Here is a 24033-nt window from a genome sequence, read left to right as displayed (position 1 = left end):
CTGGGTGGATGTGACACCTAGTGTGTCTCCTTGGGAAGCCTCAGTGTTGCTCATGAAGAAGAAGGATGGAAGTATGAAATTGTGTATTGACTATAGAGAATTGAATAAGCTCACCATCAAGAATAGATATCTTCTACTGAGAATTGATGATTTGTTTGATCAATTGAAAGGAGCCTTGATTTTCTCCAAAATTGACTTGCAATCGGGCTATCATTAATTGAGACTGAAAGCAAGCGACACTTGCAAAACAGCTTTTAGGACTCGATATGGCCATTACAAATTTAAAGTTGTGCCATTCGGCCTGGCTAATGCACCAGTCACTTTCATGGATTTGATGAATTGGATAATTCACGATATTCTAAGTATATGAAAGAGCGTGTCGAACACTTAAGGTTTGCTTTGCAAAGTTTGAGAGAAAATAAGTTGTATGTGAAGTTTTCCAAGTGTGAGTTTTGGCTTTCAAAGGTGGTGTTCTTGGGTCACGTTGTATTTGTGGACGGAATCAAAGTTGATCTAGATAAGGTCAAGGCAGTGGCAGATTGGGATCAACCCAAGTTGGTTACTGGAATTAGAAGCTTCTTGGGACATGCTGGATACTATAGAAGATTCATTGAAATTTTCTCTAGGTTATCTGCCCCAATGACAAGATTGACAAAGAAAGGTGTGAAGTTCGTGTGGAGTGAATCGTGTGAAAATAACTTCCAAGTGTTGAAGAAGAGATAGACCAATGCACCGGTTTTGACGGTACTTAATAACTACGAAGGATTAACAGTTCCGCATCAAAGATCGGTCTTGGTTGTGTTTTGATACAACACGAGAAAGTGGTAGCTAATGCATCAATGCAACTCAAGGATTATGAACACAACTATCCCACACATGATCTTGAGTTGGCTGTGGTGGTTTTTGCTTCGAAAATATGGCGCCACTAACTTTATGGAGAGAAAATAGCCATTTCACCGACCATAAAAGCTTGAAATACTTCTTCACCCAGAAGGAGTTGAATATGAGACGTCAGTGGTTGGAGCTTGTAACGGACTACGATTGTCATATCTAGTACCATCCGGGTAAAACAAATGTAGTGGCCGATGCTTTGAGTAGGTAGAGCACCCGAAAAGTGATTAATCTTAATGCACTTAGCAAGCCTTTGTTGAACTATATCATGAAGTTAGAATTGGAGATTGTGCCGGAAGGTTCTGAGTAATCCTTGCCACTTTGACAGCAAGGCCTACCCTAAGAGATAGGATCATTACTTTACAGCCTTCGGATCCTTTTTGTTGCAAGAAAAGCTAGAGAAGATTTCTTCCGATCCTCAAGAGGTGATTGATTTTTCTTTATCCTCCGATAATGCTCTAATGTACAGAGGAAGAATATGTGTACTGGCGAATGAAGACCTTAGAAAAGAGATTTTGAGTGAAGCACATTACTCTGTGTTCACTGTGCATCTCGGTAGCACAAAGATGTACAAGGACTTGAAAGAGTACTATTGGTGGGTTGGTTTGAAAAAGGATGTTGAAGACTTTGTGGCCATGTGTGGAACTTGCCAAAGGATAAAAGCCGTTCAACAACTATCTGCGGGTCTTCTACAACCACTCCATGTGCCAAGTTGGAAGTGGGAGGACATCAATATGGACTTTGTCACGGGTTTGCCTCTAACCAATTAGGGAAATGACACAGTTTGGGTAATAGTTGACAGATTGACAAAATCGGTGCACTTTATCCTATGAAGATTACCTTCACCATGGACAAACTGGCAAGTTATACATGGATAACGTGGTGAGATTACATGGTGTGCCGGTGAGTATTGTGTCAGATCATTATCCAAGGTTTCCATGAAGATTTTGGAAGAGTCTGTAAAAAGCTTTGGGTACCCAGCTAAGTTTGAGCACAACTCATCATCCCTAAACAAATGGACAATCGAAAAGAACCATTCAAATCTTGGAGGGCATGCTTCATGCTTGTGTAGTTGGGGTGAACACTTAGCATTGGTGGAGTTCGCTTACAACAACAGCTATCAAGCTACCATTGGCATGGCACAGCTCAAGGCTTTGTATGGACGGACGTGTAAAACTCCCCTCTATTGGGATGAAGAACGAAGAGTTTTGGGCCCTGAGTTGATAGAAGCCACTGGGGCTATGGTTGACTTGATTAGAGAAAGAATCAAGACAACTCAGTCCAGGCAGAAATCGTATGCGAACAAAAGGAGGACAAATAATGAATTTTGAGTAGGCGAAAGAGCTTTTCTGAAGGTCTCACCAAAGAAAGGTGTGATGAGGTTCAGGAAGCTCAGTCTAAGATATATTGGTCCTTTTGAGATTATAGTGAAAGTGGGACCGGTTGCATATTGGTTGGCACTTCCGACATCTTTGATAGGTGTACATAGTGTGTTCCACGTTTCCATGCTTCGTCAGTGCATAGAGAACCTGGAACATCAATTACCATAAGAACCTAAAGGATTGAGTGCGGATTTGTCTTATGAAGAAGAGGCCGCTGAGACATTGGACAGAAAGGACAAGCAACTCCGAAATTGAACCATTCCATTGGTGAAAATTAGGTGGAAGAATCATGCAGGTAGAAGAAGCCTTATGGGGAAAAGAAGATTAAATGCAAGTGAAGTATCCTATTCTCTTTAGGTTTTGCAGAAAATTAAGGCTTCCCATATGCAGGGGAAGATCCTTCCTGAAAAAGGAGGAAAAAGAATGTATTATTGGACGAGTCCTCAGAGGAGGAAGAAAACGACGAAACGGACGAGAGCGAGTCAGAAGAGGATGGACAAAGTGAGGATGGATCAGAGGAGAGGGATGGAGATAGTGCCTCAGGTACATCAATTCCGACGACAAAATTTCTTGTAAGGGGGGAAGAATGTGAAATACCCCGGATTTCTAACCCGTTAACCCATGATCTCCGGATCGCAAAATCGGGATTCGAGTCGGTGACAACTGTGGGCCATTCGAGTCAAGCCCAAAGATTCTAAAGTGAACCCAATGATTATGGATGACCCTTGTGATGATGCAACAACTCTCCTAGAGTTTAAGAGAAGAGAGAAGGCTAATCATGATGGCATTAAAAGATGATTTTGTTACGTCTGTAAATCGGCGATGGAAAGTTTGATTAACGAGATTAAGGTATCCAAACGTAGATAATCGAAAGACCTTTCATTCAAACGAAAAATCACCGAAATCAAAGTCCATTTGGGGATCCATGGACCGGTCGGTTGGACCAGTCGACAACACCAACCCCCCATCCCTTTTTCAGCTCTGGGGCCGAATCGGGATTTCGAGTTTTTAAACCCTATTTTAGATTATAACTCACCTCTAAACGTGTTTTCGGATGCTAGAGTGGGGCTAAAGCTTTGGGAAGAGAAGAAACCAAGGAGAAGAGTAGATATCATCCAATCAAAGGTGCTTTGTGATGCGGATCGTTGCAGGAACGTTGAAAGAGGTGAGAATTCTTAAACCCTTCTCTTTAAACACAGTTGTGTGAGATTTTTCTTCTATTCTTTTAGGGAATTGTGGTAGTGGAAGCATGTTAGGTTTATTGGATGCTCTTGAATTCTTGTTTTGAGTTTTCTCTTTAGTATGAGAGTTAATGGTGCGAATCCTTGCAAAAGATTTCGCGTTTTGAATCCTAAGACGCCCGCGAACGATTGGAAGAGCCAAAATTGGGGCTTTTAGATCTAGATTAAATTGAATCAAATTGAAGGTACCGTTAGGATCCTTTTTCTTCCAATTAGACTTTTCCAAAGTTTCGTTTCGATTCGACTTTGAATTGGCGGCGAAATATTGACTTTTTGCTTAATTAGGTTTGAAATGGCGAGTTTGAACCTAGTTTTCAGATTGTGTTTTTGTGGGAAGATTTTGGGATATCTTTTAAACCCAAATTGACTTATAATTTATATTTATTAATCCTCTTGCATGAATAGGTTTATTTATCTTTTAATCACCAAATTGTGGGAGTGAATTTTGGACTTCGGAGAAAAGAATCAAAGTGAAAGGTGAGGAATGACTAACCATGTTTTATATAATTAATTTTTGTTATTTTAAATTCTATTGTTGAGATAAATTGTTGTAAATTTCTACCTATCACAATATGCTTGGGTGTCACTTGGCACGAACGGAAGGTAAGGTTTATTGTTTGGGTGTTACTCTTTACTTTTGAATCTTATATTATTGATATGAAATGGTATGACAATGTATGAGATGAAACAAGAGGAATGATATTATTCTCCTTACCTTGTATTATCAATTAGGGTTGTGGGTTTGCCAATTACCCTAGTGACCTTATGTGGTTGCATTTAGACATGATTGATAGGTGTCTAGAAGTGTTGGGCTAGAAATCCCTATGAGTACTACTACCCTTCTGGTAGGGGTATTGAAGCCAGTTAACCAGTGATTTTAGTGGATGGATCCTGAGTATCGAGCATGCCAACTAACATTATAGAGAGGTACGGTTGCATATAATAGATAATAGGACATGGAGATGATCCTATCCATTATATGTGGATGACCACTGGGTTAAGGAATGGGATCCAATAGATGCCTCTTGTTGAGGATTCATTCATAGGTGGGAAGATATTGAACCAAAAGGGCACTAGGCATGAGGGAGATATCCGGACCATATGTAGTACGAGACCATATGACTTTGCACTGGGCTTAGGATTATCCATGATACGCGTCAAATCTTATACCAAATGGTGATGTGACAAAGTGCTAACCTATACCCCAACCATGGCTCGATAAGATTTTACTCAACAACCGCAGAGAACCCAATAAATGTTTGATGTTGAGGGAGAGTGATTGAGACCGCCCAAAGAAGATTGGTTTTTACACTTGATGCATGTCTACCTTAGAGATTACATGATAGAGTTAGGAGCATCATATCATCATCATACATCTATTTATTTATATTATAAATTACAAGGTTATCTTATGAATTATGATGTGGAAATCGGATGAATGTATGACATGGATGTTAGTTAACCTCACCAAGTTCTGTGAACTCATTCCTTTATTTTTATTGGTTCTTTAGACTTCTCTACAAGTTATGAGGACCCCACTTTCATTGAGGATCCTTTGTTGGGTGGTTACTAGGAGGGCATGATTGGAGAAGAAGTGGATGTACATGATGCTTCTTGTTCATATCAGGATTGTTCCTATGGAGTTGCCTTCCATTAGATCTTTTCTTAAAATATTTTTTGCTACAGACTCTAGACTTTGTTTCCTTCTTAGAACTCTGATGTTTAGTTTTTGAATTGAGGTTTTGGACAACTGTAAGCCTTTTATTTCAGATTTGATAATTTATTGACTTGAAAATGATTTATTTTTGTCCTTTAATTATACTATATCATATGTTGTATGGAATTGTCACTAAACCTATATCTTGCGGTGTATCACCCCCACGGGTATTCTAGTATGACAGGATCCGGTTGGGTGGGATGTGACAACAACTGTCTTCTACTAGCATTCTAGGTTCTCAGATGTACAAGATGGGTTTCAAGTTAGGATCCTAGGGAATTCCACACTTTGAGCGTAACATTCCATTATTTGATTCCTCTCTCTATCTACAAGGATATCTAATAGGTTAGATTTAACTTTTTTTTTGGGGGGGGACGAAAGATAAATTAATTAGGCACTGCAAGTACATAAATCATTTGGTTCTATATTATCGCAACCTCCTACATTGGATCCATTTGAGTAATTTACTACCATACTATTAAATCTGTCTAGTAGGGGTCTAAGTATAAAGAGAGAAAAGCTGCTATCCATAGTTGTAAATACTATATCTGTCTTAGAAGGAACAAGGTTAATTGGCCATGCACGTTTCAATTTGGGTAATAGGTCAAAGACTTCTTCCTTGTTGCATGACAATTCCTGTATAGGGCAGTAAGAAAGTTGTGCTTGATCTACTCAGAACATAAGCACTCGACCATCCCTTCCAAAAGTATAGCTGATTCTAATCTTCTCTTAGAGACAAACTGGAAGTTTCCATCCCATAACAAACCTACTATCCATCCTACTATCTTGAGTGATTAAGAAACCCTGCACACATTAAGATTTTAAGAGAGAATCAAATTCATATTAGGTAAAGAAGGACAGATGCATTTCTCATTGCTACTAATGGTCTGATAGTAAAAGTCCCTAGTGCTGCGATCCCCCATGTTTAATGTAAATCATTTACCCATTTGTAAACATTGGATAAAATTTTATTGGGGTCAGGGGACGTGTTATTAAAGGCCTTATTGTTTCATTCTAACCAAACAAAATAACATATTATTATGAAAGCTTAAACAAGCCATTTGATTCAGGCCTTATACAAATAGGGGTTGGAAAGGAAAGATTTTGTAGAGATGAAGCATGGAGTTCTGAGAGAAAAACTCGGTTCTCAATGCCAAAGGTTCAGCTGCTCAGATCCTTTTGGTCCAATCACAATCAATAAAAATATGGCAAATGGATTCAATCCGTTTCATTGGTAATGTTTGAATATTTCTATTGGTTTTGAATGATTCAAAATTATAATTCTTTGTCGCTAACATATCAAAAATAAAGAGAAACAAAGCTAGTGATGAATACTTTACATTAGTACTTTATAGGGTGAGCTGTATTAACACTGAAATTAGGCCTCCAACGTTGGAACTCGATCACTTGCGAGGCAATTTTGCAAGGTCCGCATCTCCATACCTCTGTCATATCACCCTTTGATCCAAATTGAAAAGTAATGAACCCCTTCCCCAGCCTTCCCCCCCCCCTGGAAAAAAAAAGATCCTTCTGAACGACAACCATATTTGTCTTTCTAAAGTCAAATCTCCCAATTAGAGCATACCTTATTAAGTTTCGTTGTCTCTCATCCTCCTACGGCATCACCACTCTCTTAGGTTTCCAACTAGAATTGGTTCAGACAAACCTTCCAGGGATATAGATGTTCCTCCTCGGATCACTCCGCTGTAAGAAACAATGCCTTGGATGCTCTGGATTTGGCCGCTAGCCATCCCTAGCTGTCGCCATGCTCAATATTGGAAATAGTATTCGATTGGAACTCTCAACCCCATTTGCCCCACCCCCCCTTGTTTCATTAGTTTTTTTACAAGTTGCTTTGTATTTATAATTGTTGAATAAATACCAATGCATTCACCCCCTCACCCATACTAGTGTTTGTTCAATAAATGCCACTTCATTCCTTGACCCCACCATCTCCTTGTGCCACCCACCTTCCCACAAAAATTTTAAAAGGACAGAAAGAAAAATAGGGACACATCTGTACAATTCAAGTAAAGCAAAATTAACTAATATGAAACATGAGTTAATAAACATAACACTTCGTACTAGAGATGTTGTGTTGTTTGTTGGAATGGCAAAAAAAATTACAATAAAAATTGAGTATATTATATATACACACATTACAAATTGGGTGAAAACAAAATTAATGGAATTTGAATCAGGAAATATCTTTAATCTATAGATATAGTGTTAAGGATTCTTAACACATCATATAACGCTGTACTTGGAGATGCTCAAGGAAGAAAAAGAAGAGCTAACTCTCCCTACACCCTGAAGTGCGCAAGGCTGAGATCTATGTCCTTTGGAACCCTCCTATGTGGAGGGAACTTGGGGAGGAAACTTGCCACATATTTAGCGGTCTCCAAGTAGTTGGTATATTTGCTTATAAGTACTTCATCGCTGGTCTTCTGATTGTCACTATGATCATCTCCACCATGCCTCAGTCTGTTGTTTCTAATTTGCAATCCAGGCTTAACTTCACTTAGAGGAATGTCTACTGGTGCATAATCGTCCCCCAATATGTTCTCCATGAAAGCTTTAGACTGAAAGGTCCAATTACCAGTCTTCCAATTGAAGCTGTAGAGAGGAAGGAATCGTTGACCATATGCTGCAATAAACTCTAATGCAGCTAGAATGAACTCGTACTCTTCTTTTGACATGTAGTAAGGGAAACTAAGTCTGGTCCACCCAGGTTTTACACCAGTGTAACCCTATCAAAGCAAATACAAAGTAAGATCAGTCACAATAAATTTAAGGTGGAAATTAATTTCATGGGGTTGCATGAAAGGTTAATTGATCTTAGCCATTAAGAGTTCACCTTTTGGATAGCAGCACGAAAAGCTAGCGAATGAGTCTCATCAACACCAAGTAGATGGTGCCCATAGGGTCCAGCACAAGCACATCCAGCTCGAGCTTGGATTCCAAAAAGATCATTGAGGAGCTTCGCAACGAAAGGCCCATGGAGAGGTTTGTCTCTCTTATTTCCTGACTCTGCCCACATATATAGACCCTTGCTACCTCTTCCATCTCTGCTGTGATCATAAGAAGAAGAATTGGTGGAAGAGTAGACCACGAAAGAGAGTATAGCTTGTCTTGGGGCACTGGTATTCCCTAACACCAATATGTTTTTGTTTGGAAGGAGCCTTTGCATTGCTGCCTTGATGTAGACATGCTCCTGGTGTTCAATAACACTGTAACCCATGAAGTCCTTCACCCAGAAAGCCATAGCTGCCCTTATCTTCTGGACGATTGCTGGAGTTCCAGCATCTTCCCTTTCTTCCACGTCATTGTAATACAAAGTGTGCTACAGATTGATTCAAATTCATAAATCAGCGAATAAGTCCCTCCATAAAGTAATTAACCAATTGGACAGTAGCAAATATAGGATTAATCAGAGTGATGAGGGGGCTTACCTCTTCACTAAAGGCATTGACAAAATCAACAGTTCCACCTCCACAAGTTGAAGGTGCAGAAGAACTCAACTTGTACAACGCCTTGTGCATCAATAGGAGGCCAGGGGTACCAGGTCCGCCAACAAACTTGTGTGGGCTCATGAATATGGCATCATAGCCTTCTATCTCCCCAGATCTCATGTTAATCTCTGCATAAGGACCACTGCACATATCCAGGTAAATCATTTTTATCAATATGGAGTTCAAAGAAAACAATTGGTATAGAATCTTGATTGTTTAGTGAACATATGAATAGCTTTCAGGCACACAATACAATAGCAGGATGTAGGTAGATTGACTAACCTTGCTGCATAATCAAAGCAAGCAAAAGCTCCATGTTGGTGAAGAAGCTTGGCGATGGCATGTGTATTAGTGTATGTACCAGTAACATTACTACATGCTGAGAATGAACCTAACATAGGACGTCTAGAATCCTTGTAAGACTCAAGTTGGAAACTCAGAGCTCGCATGTCTATCAACCCGTCATCATCAAGACCGATCTCTATCACCTCAGCTAGGCTATTACGCCACGAGAGGAGGTTGGAGTGGTGCTCGTATGGCCCGACAAAGACCACCCATCTCTCCTCAGTCTGTAGGGTTGATAATATCTTATCTCTCATGGTTGAAGGCACTGCAATTCCCATCACCTCTTGAAGGCGCTTGATGGCTGCAGTGGTGCCAGAGCCACAGAATATGAGAGCATCATCTGGTCCTGCACCTAAGCAATTCTTGATGTATCTAGTGGCGTCCTTGACCATCTTGGTGGTCTTGTACCCCACGTAGCTGTCGCTAGTATGTGTGTTACCTGTGTCCATGCACGTAACCAGAATGAGTTTAACCTACTTCATGAATAGGATGAATCATCAATACTCTAATTCAAATAAATCAACTTACCATAAAAAGGAAGAACACTATTAGCAATAAAATCTTCGATGAAGTGGAGACTTCTACCGGAGGCCGTGTGATCTGCATAGGTGAGAAGGCGTCTCCCAAAAGGAGTGTTGAATTCAACATTGTGTCCGATCAACTGTGACCGTAACCACTCAAATTTGGTTTCTGCAGAATCATTCTTGGTGACTTCCATGTCATGCATACCGAAGGACTCCGATCGATGGATACGGGCATCATCCGTGTCCAAAATACTACTTCCGGTGGACAAATTGCTGCTCATCAAAGGATGTTTGTCATGGTGATGAAGCTCTGGCTTTGGGTGCCAGTAGGTCTTTCCAACCATGGCTTGTTCGAATTCCATGCTTTTTTCACAAGAAGATGGTGAATGGAGAAGAAGGTGAAGTACTGTTTACAGTTCAATAGGAGAGCTAGCTTATTGTAGAGAAAATAGATGAAACTAAGGAAGCCGAGGAGGCAAACGGTGCTGTGTCTTGGCCTCCTGGGACAGAACTGAAATTGGTTTATATAGGTTGGGGAAGAGGAGTTAACAGAAGAATTGATCAACTATTAGAAAATAAAAAATTCATGAAGAATATTAAAAATTCCACTCGTCTCTCTGAGAACGCGTCGAAGCTTCATTTTTTTAAAGTAAATTTGTTGACAACTCCTTCAATTTAGAGCCAAATACAGCCAAGGAGATCAGCATGAGCCATGCCATGAATAATATATCAATACAATAAGATGATTTTAACCATTTGACCTCGCTCTCACCCATTCTTCCATCTCGGCTTCAACAACATTTTAAAATATCGATTGGAAAAACGAGAGGAAGTGGTCAATATTGATAAAGTCCGTTAGCTTGATTGACGAACTCACATCAAATGGGATTTTGTTAGAACACAGCTGACCACCTTTTTTCTATTCAAGAAATTGGTTTTACAAAGTATATCAAATGCCCAATTCAAGTCTTAGTAATGAACGATGAAGTCGATCGTCAGGGTTGTGGTTTTACACCTGCAGACGAACTGTTTGATAAAATAAATTACAAAAAATGAGTTGACCCAGCAGCGCAGACGCTGAAGAAACCACAAAGACGGACCTTTCAAGAAGCCACTGACAGAGACAAAAGAGGAGAGATGCTGAAGCTGACGCTATTGATCAAATCGAATTGCCTTTTCACGGTTACTCCACCAAATAGCGTTTCCGTCCGTATAAGGCTGCAATCTGCTGGGCCAGGGTTTTTGACCTCAATCTCAATCTCAGTCTTGAATGTTCTTCGCTAAGCCTATTCGTTTCCCTTGACATGCCAAGGCAAGCTAAGGGGATGCAACAGGAGTTTTCTATATAATATTTATACCATATAAACAATCTATAAGTTAATGATTGTTTCTGGTTGGTGTAGGTTTCCTTTCTTTTAGATCATATTAGAGTAAAGAACAATTGTGCAAAAGTTACATTGAATAGGTTTCACTGCTAGTTTTTTCTCAATGCCATATTCGTTATTAGTTCTAAATAGTGTATCTCCTTCCTCATAACTTTTCCTTGAGTCATTGAAAGCTTAACTAGGGTTCTTTTAGTTTCTTTGATGTGAATCAATCACTTCTCCTAAAAGATAGATGAGAGAGAAGCTTCAAATATTTAGGGGATGTGGAAATGCATGTTGAGGGGTTCTGGGAGTGGCAGATGGGCAAGTAGATGCTGGGAAGGAGTTTTTGTTGGATACTCTGCAGAAACAACCTTTTTTTGTATTGAGAATTGTTGGGGACGTAGGGGAAGTATCCATTGATGACCTTCCATATCCGATCTTGGGAGGTCAATATAGGCGTATTGCTATTCCTCAAGGAGCCTATAAACGATGCCGTGAAACTTACAAGCTTGCGTTGACGGGTCGTGCTAATTTTTGTATGGTATCCATGGATTACCTACTTCAAGAAACTAGGAATGCCTAGAATTTGAAGCATAGTGTTAATCTGATCTTGCTCGGCAAGGGTTCATAATTTTAAAATTTCAAGTTGAGAGCAGCATGGCTGAATTAACAATGGCAGTGTGTCCTATGCAGCAAAAGATTAACAACATGGCAGTGATGCCGTCAGTGATTACTAAGGACACCTCACCAAAGGCAAGTTTGAAGGACTCGACTGCAAGGCCGGTATTTTCGACAAGAGAAGGGTTGGTGAAATCTGAGAACTAAACTTGTTTCGTTGCCTTCAGTAGGTTGGAAATTCATATGGATGAATAACCAAAGAGCCGAAACCCTAGCCCATAACCCACTTGAAAACCTAGCCCGAAACACTAGCCCATAACCCACCTACACCATCCTAACCAACTCAACCTCAACCTTACCAAGTGCAAACCCGATCCAGAATGGTTCATCCCAAACCCATCTCTAAACTAAACCTTGTAGCCACCTCTTTTGCTGATAATCCTAAAACCGAACCCACCTGTTATGCCACTGCTAGTAAGGACCCCAAATGTAGGCTTGCTATGAGCGACGAATTTGATGCTCTCTTATGTAATGGTACTTGGAGTCTAGTTTCTCATCAGCTCCAAATGAATTTGGTTGGAAATAAATGGGTTTATAGAATCTAACGAAACAGTGATGGCTCTGTTTCATTTTTAAGGCTTGTTTGGTCGCCAAGGGATTTCATCAACGTAAAGGAATGATTATTTTGACACATTTAGTGTTGTTGTCAAACCTGCTATTATACTCTTGATTATGTTGCTAGCAATTACCCAAGGATGGACTCTTCGCCAATTGGATGTTCAAAATGCATTTTTAAATGGTGAATTATCTAAAGAGGTTTACATGGTTCAACCACAAGGTTTCATTGATTTAGAGAGACCTACTTATGTATGCCACCTTCAGAAAGCTTTATATGGTTTAAAACAGGCCCCTAGGGCATGGTCTCATCTGCTTGGTAGTTATTTACTCACTTTGGGATTCTCACAATCCTCATCTGACATGGCACTATATTTTCGTACTTTAGCACATCAAACAATCTATCTTCTTGTATATGTGAACAACATTGTCCTCATGAATCTAGTAGTTCCGAGGCTAATTCTGTCACTACAACCATTGGCAAAAAATTTGCCATCTAAGATCTCGGTGACTTAAACTACTTTTTAGGGGTTGTGGTCACTCGCTCATCTCATGGTTTACATCTCTACCAGTCAAAATATTCTTCAGATCTTTTGCGAGGGACCAATATGCATGAAGCCAAATTACTAGCAACCACGACCTCCATCACCAAAGCAACTTCTGAGGAACCTCCCCTCTATGATGATCTGTCCCAATATAGAAGTATAGTAGGTGCCCTTCAGTGTTTGACTCTCACACCCCCTAATTTAGCATTTGTTGTCAATAGGGTTTGTCAATATATGCATCACCCTACAATTGATGATTGGGTTACAATTAAACGAATTCTTTGTTATCTAAAAGAGACCCCATCCCATGGGATTCTATTTTGACCCACAACTAATCTTTCTCTAACTGCCTTTAGTGATGTGGAGTGGACCGGTTTCTATTGATGGACGATCTACAAGTGGCTATTGTGCCTACTTGGGCCCCAACTTGATCTCTTGGAATTCCAAGAAACAACCCATTGTGGCCCGCTCCTCTAAAATATCTGAGTACAAAGGGGTTGCTAATGCTACCGCTAAGTTGATATAGTTACGTCAGCTACTACGTGAACTTGGAGTTGTCACTTCTGCACCAACTACATATTGCGATAATATTGGAGCTACTTACCTTGCTGCTAATCTGGTCTTCCATGCACAAACCAAACACATAGAGATTGACTATCATTTTGTTTGCAAACAAGTCACCGCAAAAAATCTTTCAATCCGATTCGTTCCCACAGGAGACCAAATCGCAAACATTCTCATCAAAAGCTTATCTGCTCCGAGATTCAAATTTTTAAAATTCAAGCTCACTGTATATTCCCAACCAATGACCTTGAGGGGGAGTGTAAAGTATAAACCTCTGAATTCAAATTCAAATCCACCATAACTAACTCTATCCTCGATTGATCTTATCTCCAACCAATCAAAAAGATGAGTTATGGTTAAAGTGTCAATAAGTTGTAGAGTTTGATCGTAAACAAGTTGTAATTCAAATAATATTAATATACATCTCCCACTAACGAATTTGAGTGTGGAAGAATTCTCTCTCAATTGAGTTCTTTCTCAAATGAAATTCTAACTGTGCATTTGAATGCATCCATAAATAGGGGAGTTAGCATGGAAGGAGTCCATCCTTGCTGCTGATGGGCCTCCAACCCAAATATACTTGACCCAATCACATTGGGGAAAAAAGGAAAAAGAAAAAGGTGTAGATTTCTCTTTCCCTTGCTTATAACAGGAGCAGAGGTGATTCACTTGTGACCTGTTGGATAACCAACAAGCAATAAATAAGCCTTTACATATGAGTGTCAATTTATTAATTAATTATTATTATTATTTTTTGTATATAATTTTATTTATTTATATCTCATCCAATTGCAACACAAAATCGCTCGTTGTTGCTTCAGGTTCCAATTAACTTCCAATCAAATCAATTCCAAGGTAGCTTCGGTGCTGCCAGCCAACGCTAAGAGAGGTTTCTAATTATGTTCCCAAGCGAACACTAAGAGAGGTTTCTTATTATGTTCCGAAGCTATATAATACTATCGCCAGCTCCATTTCATCTCTTGGATTTTCATGTATTGAGGACATCCAACCAAGAGGGGGTGGTTCACAAGTCATGTTTCCTATTGAGCTAATTATATTGATTTTGGCTGATTTAGATAAGTTTTTTATCTGAATATTTGAATATTATAATTTGACTTTCAACAAATCTAAATAAGAATTATAATTTTGTCACAAAATTTATAAGTTTCAATCCTTTTTCTTGGTCATATTCCATTCCCTAGTTGTTAGGTATTTTGTCCCCCAGGTGTTACAATATTTTACCAGAAAAAGGGAAAAAAAAATCCTTTTCCTTGTTATGTTTTAATGTCTCTATTGGTTTTGAATGATTCAAAATTTAAGTTTTTTATCGCTAACACACAAAAATAAAAAGAAATATATCTAGTGATGAATAATTGATATGGTACTTATATTTGAGATTGTTTTTAGGATTTTTATTGATGTATAAATACATATTCATCATAAAGCATTAGCAATTCTCACGACCTAAAGAGGAAAATTAAAATCCTGAAAAGCATAAGAAAGACTTGTCAAATAAATTTTCATTTTCGTTTCCGTCCAATCTTGAAGTTCAATCCTTGTGTTTGAATTGCATATCTTTATTTGACCAAAAAAAAATATTCATATCTTTATAACTTATATCTGATTTAATAATAATAATAATTGCAATCTAATCAACAATTTTCTTGATAAAGAGAAAGAAGAAAAAAAAATTCTTAAAAAGCACAACAGAGACTTACCAAATAAATTTCCATTTTATTTTCTTCCAATGTCCTAGTCTTGCCATTTGAAGTTCAATCATTATGGTTCATTCTCATTTTTTAACAACATATATATAATGTATTAATAAGAATTGAAATGGACAACGAGTTCCATTTTTTTTTTTTTTTTGCCAAAAGATAATGAGTTGATATGACAAAATATCATGTCAAACATAAAGGGTGACTTTGTATGTCCAGTGTTCACACCCAACACATGTCAATTAGTCCAAGGCTACCTAGCCAAATAGATCACTCAATCCGGTTTTAGTTTCTCTTGGCCGAATTCTTTAGTTGATCAAAGGGTTAGTGTTCATTTTAAATTATTGCAATTCAAAAAAATATATATATAAATCTTAATGTCAATGGGTTAATGGAGTGGTTAAGAGCCTTACCTCTCAGTGGAGAGGTTGCGGGTTTAACCCTTGTCGATTATCCCTATCCCTATTCCCAATGCATTTGTTACAAATATATATATATAAATCTTAAGACAGTGCAAAAATAAATAAAAATAAAAATAATCAAATCAAATAAGATTATAAAGATTTACAGTACAAAAGTTGAAATGCATAGTTAGCGTCAATTAGGCTTGGGCCTAGTCTATAGCATTGACCATAGGTGAGTATCCCAAAAAAGTAGGGGGAACATAGAATCACCATACATCGCCTATACCAAAAAATTGATCATATTATATGTATTACTTAGACATGGGTATGTAGCAGGAACAAACTCACATATTCTCCTTGACAAAGAGAAATTTTACAGTTTGACCATATCCGCATTTTTTATGTTCACCAGCTAGCTTTGACATGTTGGAGACAGATGCACAACCAAAAAGAAAAACACAAGCAAAATATACACAAAGAATTTAATGTGGCTTGGCAAGATTGCTTACATCCATCAGAGAGAAAAAAGAATTTTCACTATTTTAGAAAAACCTCACCACTCTCACGCCTCATAAAGTGCTATCCTTTGCTTGTCTTATTACCTAGGTTATCCCACTCAGATTATTTATAGTGAAACCTAAAATCCTAAATCCCCATATAATACAATTTTATTCATCCATTCTCCCATCTCCCATTTGATCTTTGTAATAGTAATAAACTACTTTACGACTAGCAGACTTTGAGCGACCCCTTGCTAGATCCATCCATTCTCCCATTTGGTCTTCCTCCAATATAATCATCCCTTACAATCCAGGCACTAATTTCATATAACTCCCTATCACCACTATTTTTCTGCCGTGTTTCATTCATCAGCAATGCAGTAATAATATTGTCAAGTTTTAAAGTATCTTACTAAAATAGTGTGATCACGATGTGATCAAATGACTAAAGTAGTGATGCCAATAGGAGTAATGCCTTATCCTCCTCCCTTGTTTTCCTCATGAAGAGCCAACAACTTTGTAAAAATCTTGTTGAACTCATCCCAATGCTTATCAAACTTTGCTCCCTCTGACAATTGAATGCCATATAACTATTTCTTCAAAAATTAGTGATTTGTCACCAACTTGGACTTTTACCTGCTCTCCAGCTTTGCCAAGATTTCCTCTAGATCCGCCAATTTGATGACTTCATGAAGAACATTATTTATAAGATACAATTAGATCATACAATTTGCTAGATTCATCGACTATTATCACTCGTCTTCCTTCATTGCCTTTGGCCTTTTTGATGTTTTCCTGAGACCCTTAACAATCCCTTTCCATGCAAGGATGCTCTTCACCTGTTGTTGCCACAAGATGAAATCTTTATGATCCATGGAGAAATTAGAACTCTTCACTGTCCACTTGTTTAACTACCTAGACATTGATCTCTTTACAACTCCACAAAATCAATACCAATGTAGCAAAATCTCCTCGATTTATCACTTCCACTGAGCTCGGAACATGCAAAAACCTTAGCAACAGCTAACCCTATATAAAAAAAGCTTCATTCAAAATCCTTTGGAAACAACTTGTATTACAGATCCGATGATAAAAACAAAAAACTTTTTTTCCCCTTTTTTGTTTTCTCTCCCCACTGATTCTCTCTCTCTCTCTCTCTCTCTCTCTCTCTCTCCCTTTCTTTCTTCCTTCCTTCTTTTTTTTTCCTGATCTTCTTTGTTTCACATTTCTAATAGTATCATCTTCTTATTCTTAAAAAAACAAAACTACAAACAAACTTTTGTTTGTTCTTTTTTTCCTTCTCCAAAAGGCAATGTGACCACTACACCCCTCAACAATAAATCGTCCAAAACAGGGCACGGTTGCTTGTTCTTGTTTTCTTCAAACACCTTGAAACGAACCTTATGATTTAGAACTAGACTTTCTTCTCTCCTTTTTCGCTTTCCATCCAACAATTTTAACCCTAATCGGCGAACAATCACAATAAAAAAAAAAAAAAAAAGAGCAAATTGTACTAGCACCCCAAAATGGAGGCCTTAAAGCACTGACACCCCACTTTATGTTTACAAAGCATAGAGACCCCAAAATTGGATTTTCATTGGATAAATTTTTCAAAATTTTCACTGAAAATCTTTCATACATTGTTTATTTTAGGGATATAACCAATGATAACAAGTAATTTAACTGTTTTCAGTGATAAATTTACAAATATATCCAACAAAAATTCAATTTTTGGGTCTCTGTGCTTTTTATATAAAGTAGGGTGTCAATGCTTTATAGCCTCCATTTTGGGGTGCCAGTGCAATTTGCTCTAAAAAAAAAGGAATAAAAAAAACTTCATGATCTCTAATACCAGAGAATCACACCTTCAAGATACACCTCGAAGCATTCTTAGTTATCCTTGCACCATTTCTCTCCTTCCTGGATCTTGCACACTTCGGGCAAGGATCCACCGAACCTTGCTGTAATTTCACTTGTTAGAGACGAATGCACAATCATGAAGAAGAACACAAGAAAAAACACACACAGGAAATTTAACATGGTTCAGTAAGATTGTCAACATTCATGAGAGAGAAAAATAGTTTTCACCATTTCAGCAAAACTTCACCCCTCTTCACCTCACAAAGTGTTGCCCTTTGCTTGCTTTGTTACTTAGATTTTCCCATAGAGACTATTTACAGGGAAACCTAATACCCTAGGTCTCCATATAACTACAATTTAATCCTTGTACAAGTAATTGACCCAAAACCCTGATCAAATTACAAATGCAACCAAGCTATAATTATATGCAACCGTAGACTGCAAGACACTCAAAATAAACCAAGACGTGAAAATGTGCCCATTTTTTGTGGATTGGAAAGGAAGTTTGGAAGAGAAGCAAAGGAAAAACAAACAAGAATAAAGCACTGAAATCTACAACTCTTTGTGTCACATTTGCCCAGCTAGTATACGATCAACCTGAATACTCGAGGGAGTGATCTCCAGTCACAAGATCAGATTCATTGTACAATCACAAACCAATTCACATAATAATAAGAAAAAGAGTAACAAATCTAATAATTAAAAAATGTCAAATCTCAAGAAATCTCAAAAGAATCTCAAAATGAAAGGAAGAGTGATCAAGACTAAAAGATTACATTTTTAAGGTTTTTTTCTAAAAGTCTCGATACTGTCTAACTAAACAAACAAAAATATAAATAATCCCTATTAGAGCCATCACACTCTCAAACACGGTCTCTTGATGCTCAGAAGGGTTGGACTCCATATGAGCAGTCCAAACATGGGCACAAGTCTTTGTGTGCCTCAAAGTCCCTCTTGTTGGTTCATCAAACTATTCTGTGTCAAACTCTCTGGGAAATAGTTCCCTCAAAGTAGTCTAAAAAGAAAATTCCATAAGGGATGAGTACCACAGAACTCAACAAGACAATCAATAATATATATCTACATATTTAAGAACATCAAAAAATGAATGATGATCGAATGTTATGCAATGTAGTGATGCACCAAACTCTAAACATGCAAGTCTCTAACTATGTAGACATGCATTAAGGTTCATCACCAGCCTCCTCTGGGTAGTCTCACATTGATCCCAACGGGTCCTACCAGACTGGGCGTCACGACCAAGGTATAGGGATATTAGTCTACTCATCGACCATGACTTGGGATTTGGGTTATAGTACACTCTCACAATGACCATTGGTATGAGATTTGTCATGTGTTAGGGAAATACCTATCTCAATGTAGAGCCATCTACTTAATCACATCGTTTTAGGTTTAGATACCTTCTCTATGGCATCGGTCAATTCAGTTAAGTATCCTTACCTATCTAGGATTGACATATTCTATGGCTCCAACCAACTTGGACTACACCTCCCCTTAACCCTATTCATCATCCAAAAATGATGGGGGGTGTTGGGAAGCTCTAGTGTCCTCTTACTAGTTGGTTACTAGTCTTGAGTGCCCACAAATCCAACTCTACCAATGAATGGCCCCCACGGTGCGACTATGTCCCCTCAAGAGTTGGTTATCGGTTCTAGGCACCCACCAACCGAACATTGCTACCATGGGATCACTTAGCTCAATACCCCCGCTGATAGGATAACGACATGATGGGTTTTCACCTAACCAATGCAAGTAAACACCCTAGATATGCATCATAATCATAAGGCCATTCCAAGGTTTTGAAGGCAATGTCAAGCCAAAATCCTAGGTCCAGTCCATGCAATTCTTTAGTTACCCACACTCAATCTATAGCACAATATGATTCAACAAATTTAAGATAGAACATGAATCTATACAATTCCATATGCATATAAGCATGTAAGAAGCACAGTGAAACAATATATTATACATCATGGACATTGAATAGTAAATCATGCCTTCAACACATGCATACATGGTTGAATTGCCTCACATAATAAGTAGAGTATAACCTTTCCAAAGAATACCCAATGATGCCCTAACACGTCCCAAAATACCCTAAATAATTCATGATTAAGTTATAATTACATTAGAGAATCATCCATCAAAATCTTGGTTAAACACCTAGATAGTAGGGGGTGGGATAGCTTGGGGGTTGTTGCCCAGGAGATCGTACCAATCAACCCCACCTGTTCCGACTTGTTAGAATTGGGTGGTCGCCTAGGGTGACCACTTTCATGTGTGCCGACAACAACTTGGTGAAGTCTCCGTTGGCTTCGTTTTCTTCCTTCTGACGAATTTCAAATCACCCCAAAATTATCAAAACCTTCCCCAAATATGGTTTAACACCACCAACAAACCTAGATCTCAAATCTAACAATGAATTAAATAGAACACAATTTAGATCTTCTAAGAGATCTTCCAATGAAGGAAAATTCAGCAACTTAAGTGGTTGGAGAATTACTCTAATTGCTAGATACAATTAAGGTTAAGGTTTCCTTGATCTAATCAATCTTCCCTCACTGATCTCCTTCATCAATAATATCGAAAGAGAAGAATCAAGTAGTTGGGAAAGTGTCTTACCTTCAATTTCATGGAACGAATCATGGATCACTTTTCGGATTGGTTACACAACTTCCTCCTTCTTCAAAACAGCTTCTCTGGCACTTTCTGGAGTTCTCTGATAGCTGGACAATAAAATAATACGTTTAGGGCAAAAAAAAAACTTTGAAACAGGGGTCCACAAACCTAAAAATTCAATTGTGCCCTTTTCACTTGAGGACACTAGGAGTGGTCACATGGGGCAACGCCTTTCAATCAACCCCACCCCAAGAATTTCACCAAGAGAGGTCTATCAGGGTGGTTGCTCCGTGGCACTATCTCACCACTTTGCACATATTACCAGAGGGTCTTACCTAGACTTGGAGACCTTACAAATGCATCATCTGTGAGATCTTAAGTAGGGGTGTAAACGGACTGAATTCGGATCAGATGGACGGATTCCGTCGGATTCGGATGATAATTGGATAGTTATTTTCTTAAGTAGATTCTTCTAAATGGGCATGAATATAGATTTAATATAAGTTTTCAACTACCTGTTTACACCTTTACCTTTTTATTTGTGAGGGCTAGGTTTGAAATTTAAGAATTTAACAACTTTGGTAGCTATTTTAATAGAAAATCTAGAAAAATAATCATATATCATAGGTAAAATTTATAAAAATAAGAATAATAAATCTAAATATGTAACTTAATCGGATAATTTTATGGGACGGATAATAATCGGTAAGAAAAGGGTATACCATATCCGCATCCTATTAATAATCGGACGGATTCGGATACCCCTAAACGGATGCGGATGTGAATTTGGAAGCGGATTTGGTTATCCATTTACACCCCTACTCTTAAGCCACCTTCCCAGTCCACCAATGTTTGTGCAAGATATCCTTTCAAATCATCACCATCCATATCCACTGGTTTTGGTTCCAATTCAGTGGTTTCTACTTGATGGCACACAACTATTTTCTATTGGTATTCCAGATTCTTGGACCTACAAGATGGGTTTCAAGTTAGGATGTAACACCCATAACTAAAGTATAGGGGTAGTCTTGGCATTTTGTATTGATATTCAAATAATTATAGTTAAAGGCCGAACTAGCTATGGGGTTAACATACTAGAATTTATTTGTTAAATTCAATCACAAGTTGAGGATTAACTAAATGATTAACAACCACCTTGAAAAAAGGAGGTTCAAGGTTCAATGCCTCTATCTAAGTGTGATTATTCTTTCTGATTTTTCCACGGTAAGTACAATCTTCATGCTTTCAACATGTTATTGTTTTCTTTTTTATAATCAGGTTTATAGTTTTACATGACTTCTTAGTGATTGATTATTTTCTCTAATTTATAATTTGATCATGAGTGTAAATGCGTTTTAGATGATTACTAGATTTATGTGATTCATTAGTAATTAATGTGTTATTTAAATTAAATAATTAGATTTTGAGTATGAATACGTTTTAGAGGATATTGGATTTACATAATTTATTAGTAATTGGTTTGTTCTTTTATTTAATAATTTGATCTTGAGTATGAATACATTTTAGATTATGCCTATCTTGATTTATTAGCATCTTGTCTTTGAGTGTAAATATGTACTTCTTTTAGATTATGTTTTATGAAATTATCATGATCTACTAGTAATTTATCTCTTCTTTGAATTTACTAGTATGTTCAATAAGCATGAATGTGTATTTAGATTTATGTTTTATTGGGTTGTTTATTGTTGTATTATGTATCCATTTGATAATGGACTTTATCGAAAATTCATTTTTCCATATGATCTTGCATTGTTTGCATATGATTCATCAAGGCATGTCATGATTATGTTAGCATTATGTGTGATGTTGAGTTTGTAGGTGTTTGGATGAGAATGTATGTTAGGGCTATATAATACACACAAGCCATGTAACAGCATGAAACATACATTCATTCCAAAACATTCGATTAAGGTAGATGGATGTTGGATGTGTAACGCGCGCTGGCCATGTAATAGCATGGAGCATTCTATCGACCCTAAACCAGCGAGGGTGTGATTTATTTATATTTTCTTAGCATCATTGAGTCTCATCTATATCATTGGGCATGTCATGACTTTTTCTTTTCCTTCTCTTTTATAGACATTAGTTAATTTTATTTATATAAGATTATTATTTAATTAAATAGCAAGTATAAAAAGAAAGGAAATTGTTTATATGTGTTAGGTTGTACTTGCTAAGTTTCTTCCCGAAACTTACTTCTTACTTCTATAGATGATGGACTTGATCAGAGGGATGATAGATATTTAGAGGATAAAAATCAAGATTTAATCTACTACATTATTTTAGGATAAATAAATTTTGAAATTTTCTGTTAGCTGGAATTCTTGGCATTTAGATGTTTACTTGGATTTCATCAAAACTATAAGACAATTCATAGAAGCATTTTAGACTTACATTTGAATATTTTTCGCTGCGATTTATTGTATTTTTGGTTGATTTTATTTTGGTTCACTACCTAAGTAACGTTGATCAATGACGACTTTTTCCTTACATGGAGATTGGGGCGTTACATAGGATCCTATGGAATTCCACACTTTGGGCTTAACATTCCATTATTTGATTCCTCTCTCTATCTACAATTTGATCTAACAGACGTGGATTTAACTTTTTTTTTGGGGATGAAAGATAAATTCATTAGGCACTACAGGTACGTAAATCATTTGGTTCTATATTAGCACAACCTCTTGCATTGCATCCATTTGAGGAATTTACTACCATACTATTAAACTAGTCTTGTAGGGGTCTAAGTTTAAAGAGAGAAAAGGTGCTATCCATAGTTGTAGATACTATATCTGTCATAGAAGGAACAAGGTTAATTGGCCGTGCATGTTTCAATTTGGGTAATAAATCAAAAACTTCTTCCTTGTTGCATGACAGTTCCTGTATAGGGCACTAAGAAACAAAGAAAGTTGCGCTTGATCTACTTTGAACTGTAAGCATTGGACAACCCTTCCAAAAATATAGCTGATTCTAATGTTCTATATAGACAAACTATAAGTTTCCATCCAATTAAAAATCCTACTATCCATCCAAATCTTTTCATTGAGTGATTAAAAAACCCTGCACACATTAAGATTTTAAGAGTGAAGCAAATTCAAATTACGTAAAGAAGGACAAATGCATTTCTCATTGTTACTAATGGTCTGATAGTAAAAGTCACTAGTGCTGCAACCCCCATGTTTAATGTAAATCATCTATCCATGTGTAAACATTGGATAAAATTTTATTGGGGTCAGGGGACATGTTATTAAAGGCCTTATTGTTTCATTCTAACCAAACAAAATAACATGTTATTATGAAAGCTTGAACAGGCCATTTGATTGAGGCGTTATACAAATAGGGGTTGGAAAGGAAAGATTTTGTAGAGATGAAGCATGGAGTTCTGAGAGAAAAACTTGGTTCTCAATCCCAAAGGTCCAGCTGCTCAGATCCTTTTGGTCCAATCACAATCAATAAAAATATGGCAAGTGGATTCAATCCTTTTTCGTTGGTAATGTTTTAATATCTCTATTGTTTTTGATTGATTCAAAATTTTAATTCTTTGTCGCTAACATATCAAAAATAAAGAG

At 37.5% G+C, this 24033-nt stretch overlaps 2 protein-coding genes across 2 annotated transcripts; one reads left to right on the top strand and one right to left on the bottom strand.

Moving 5' to 3' along the window:
- The first annotated feature begins 366 nt into the window (after positions 1–366).
- LOC149007794 (uncharacterized) lies at positions 367–2222 on the top strand. Its single transcript, XM_089167158.1, has 4 exons — positions 367–668; positions 1361–1641; positions 1727–1794; positions 1836–2222. The coding sequence occupies exons 1-4, from the start codon at positions 367–369 to the stop codon at positions 2220–2222; spliced, it is 1038 nt and encodes a 345-aa protein (XP_089023284.1).
- Positions 2223–7344: 5122 nt separating this feature from the next.
- On the bottom strand, positions 7345–10088 carry LOC149007793 (uncharacterized). Its single transcript, XM_089166478.1, has 5 exons — positions 9617–10088; positions 9026–9527; positions 8684–8885; positions 8089–8574; positions 7345–7981 (listed from the first exon to the last, which is right to left on the bottom strand). The coding sequence occupies exons 1-5, from the start codon at positions 9972–9974 to the stop codon at positions 7535–7537; spliced, it is 1995 nt and encodes a 664-aa protein (XP_089022604.1). The 5' UTR covers positions 9975–10088; the 3' UTR covers positions 7345–7534.
- Positions 10089–24033: the final 13945 nt, after the last annotated feature.

The sequence above is a fragment of the Hakea prostrata genome, chromosome 8, assembly GCF_041222555.1.
Source record: "Hakea prostrata isolate BN-2017 chromosome 8, UWA_Hpros_2, whole genome shotgun sequence".
NCBI lineage: Eukaryota > Viridiplantae > Streptophyta > Magnoliopsida > Proteales > Proteaceae > Hakea > Hakea prostrata.
Note: the sequence above shows the minus strand (reverse complement) of the source record. Positions and strands in the feature narration are given on the sequence as shown.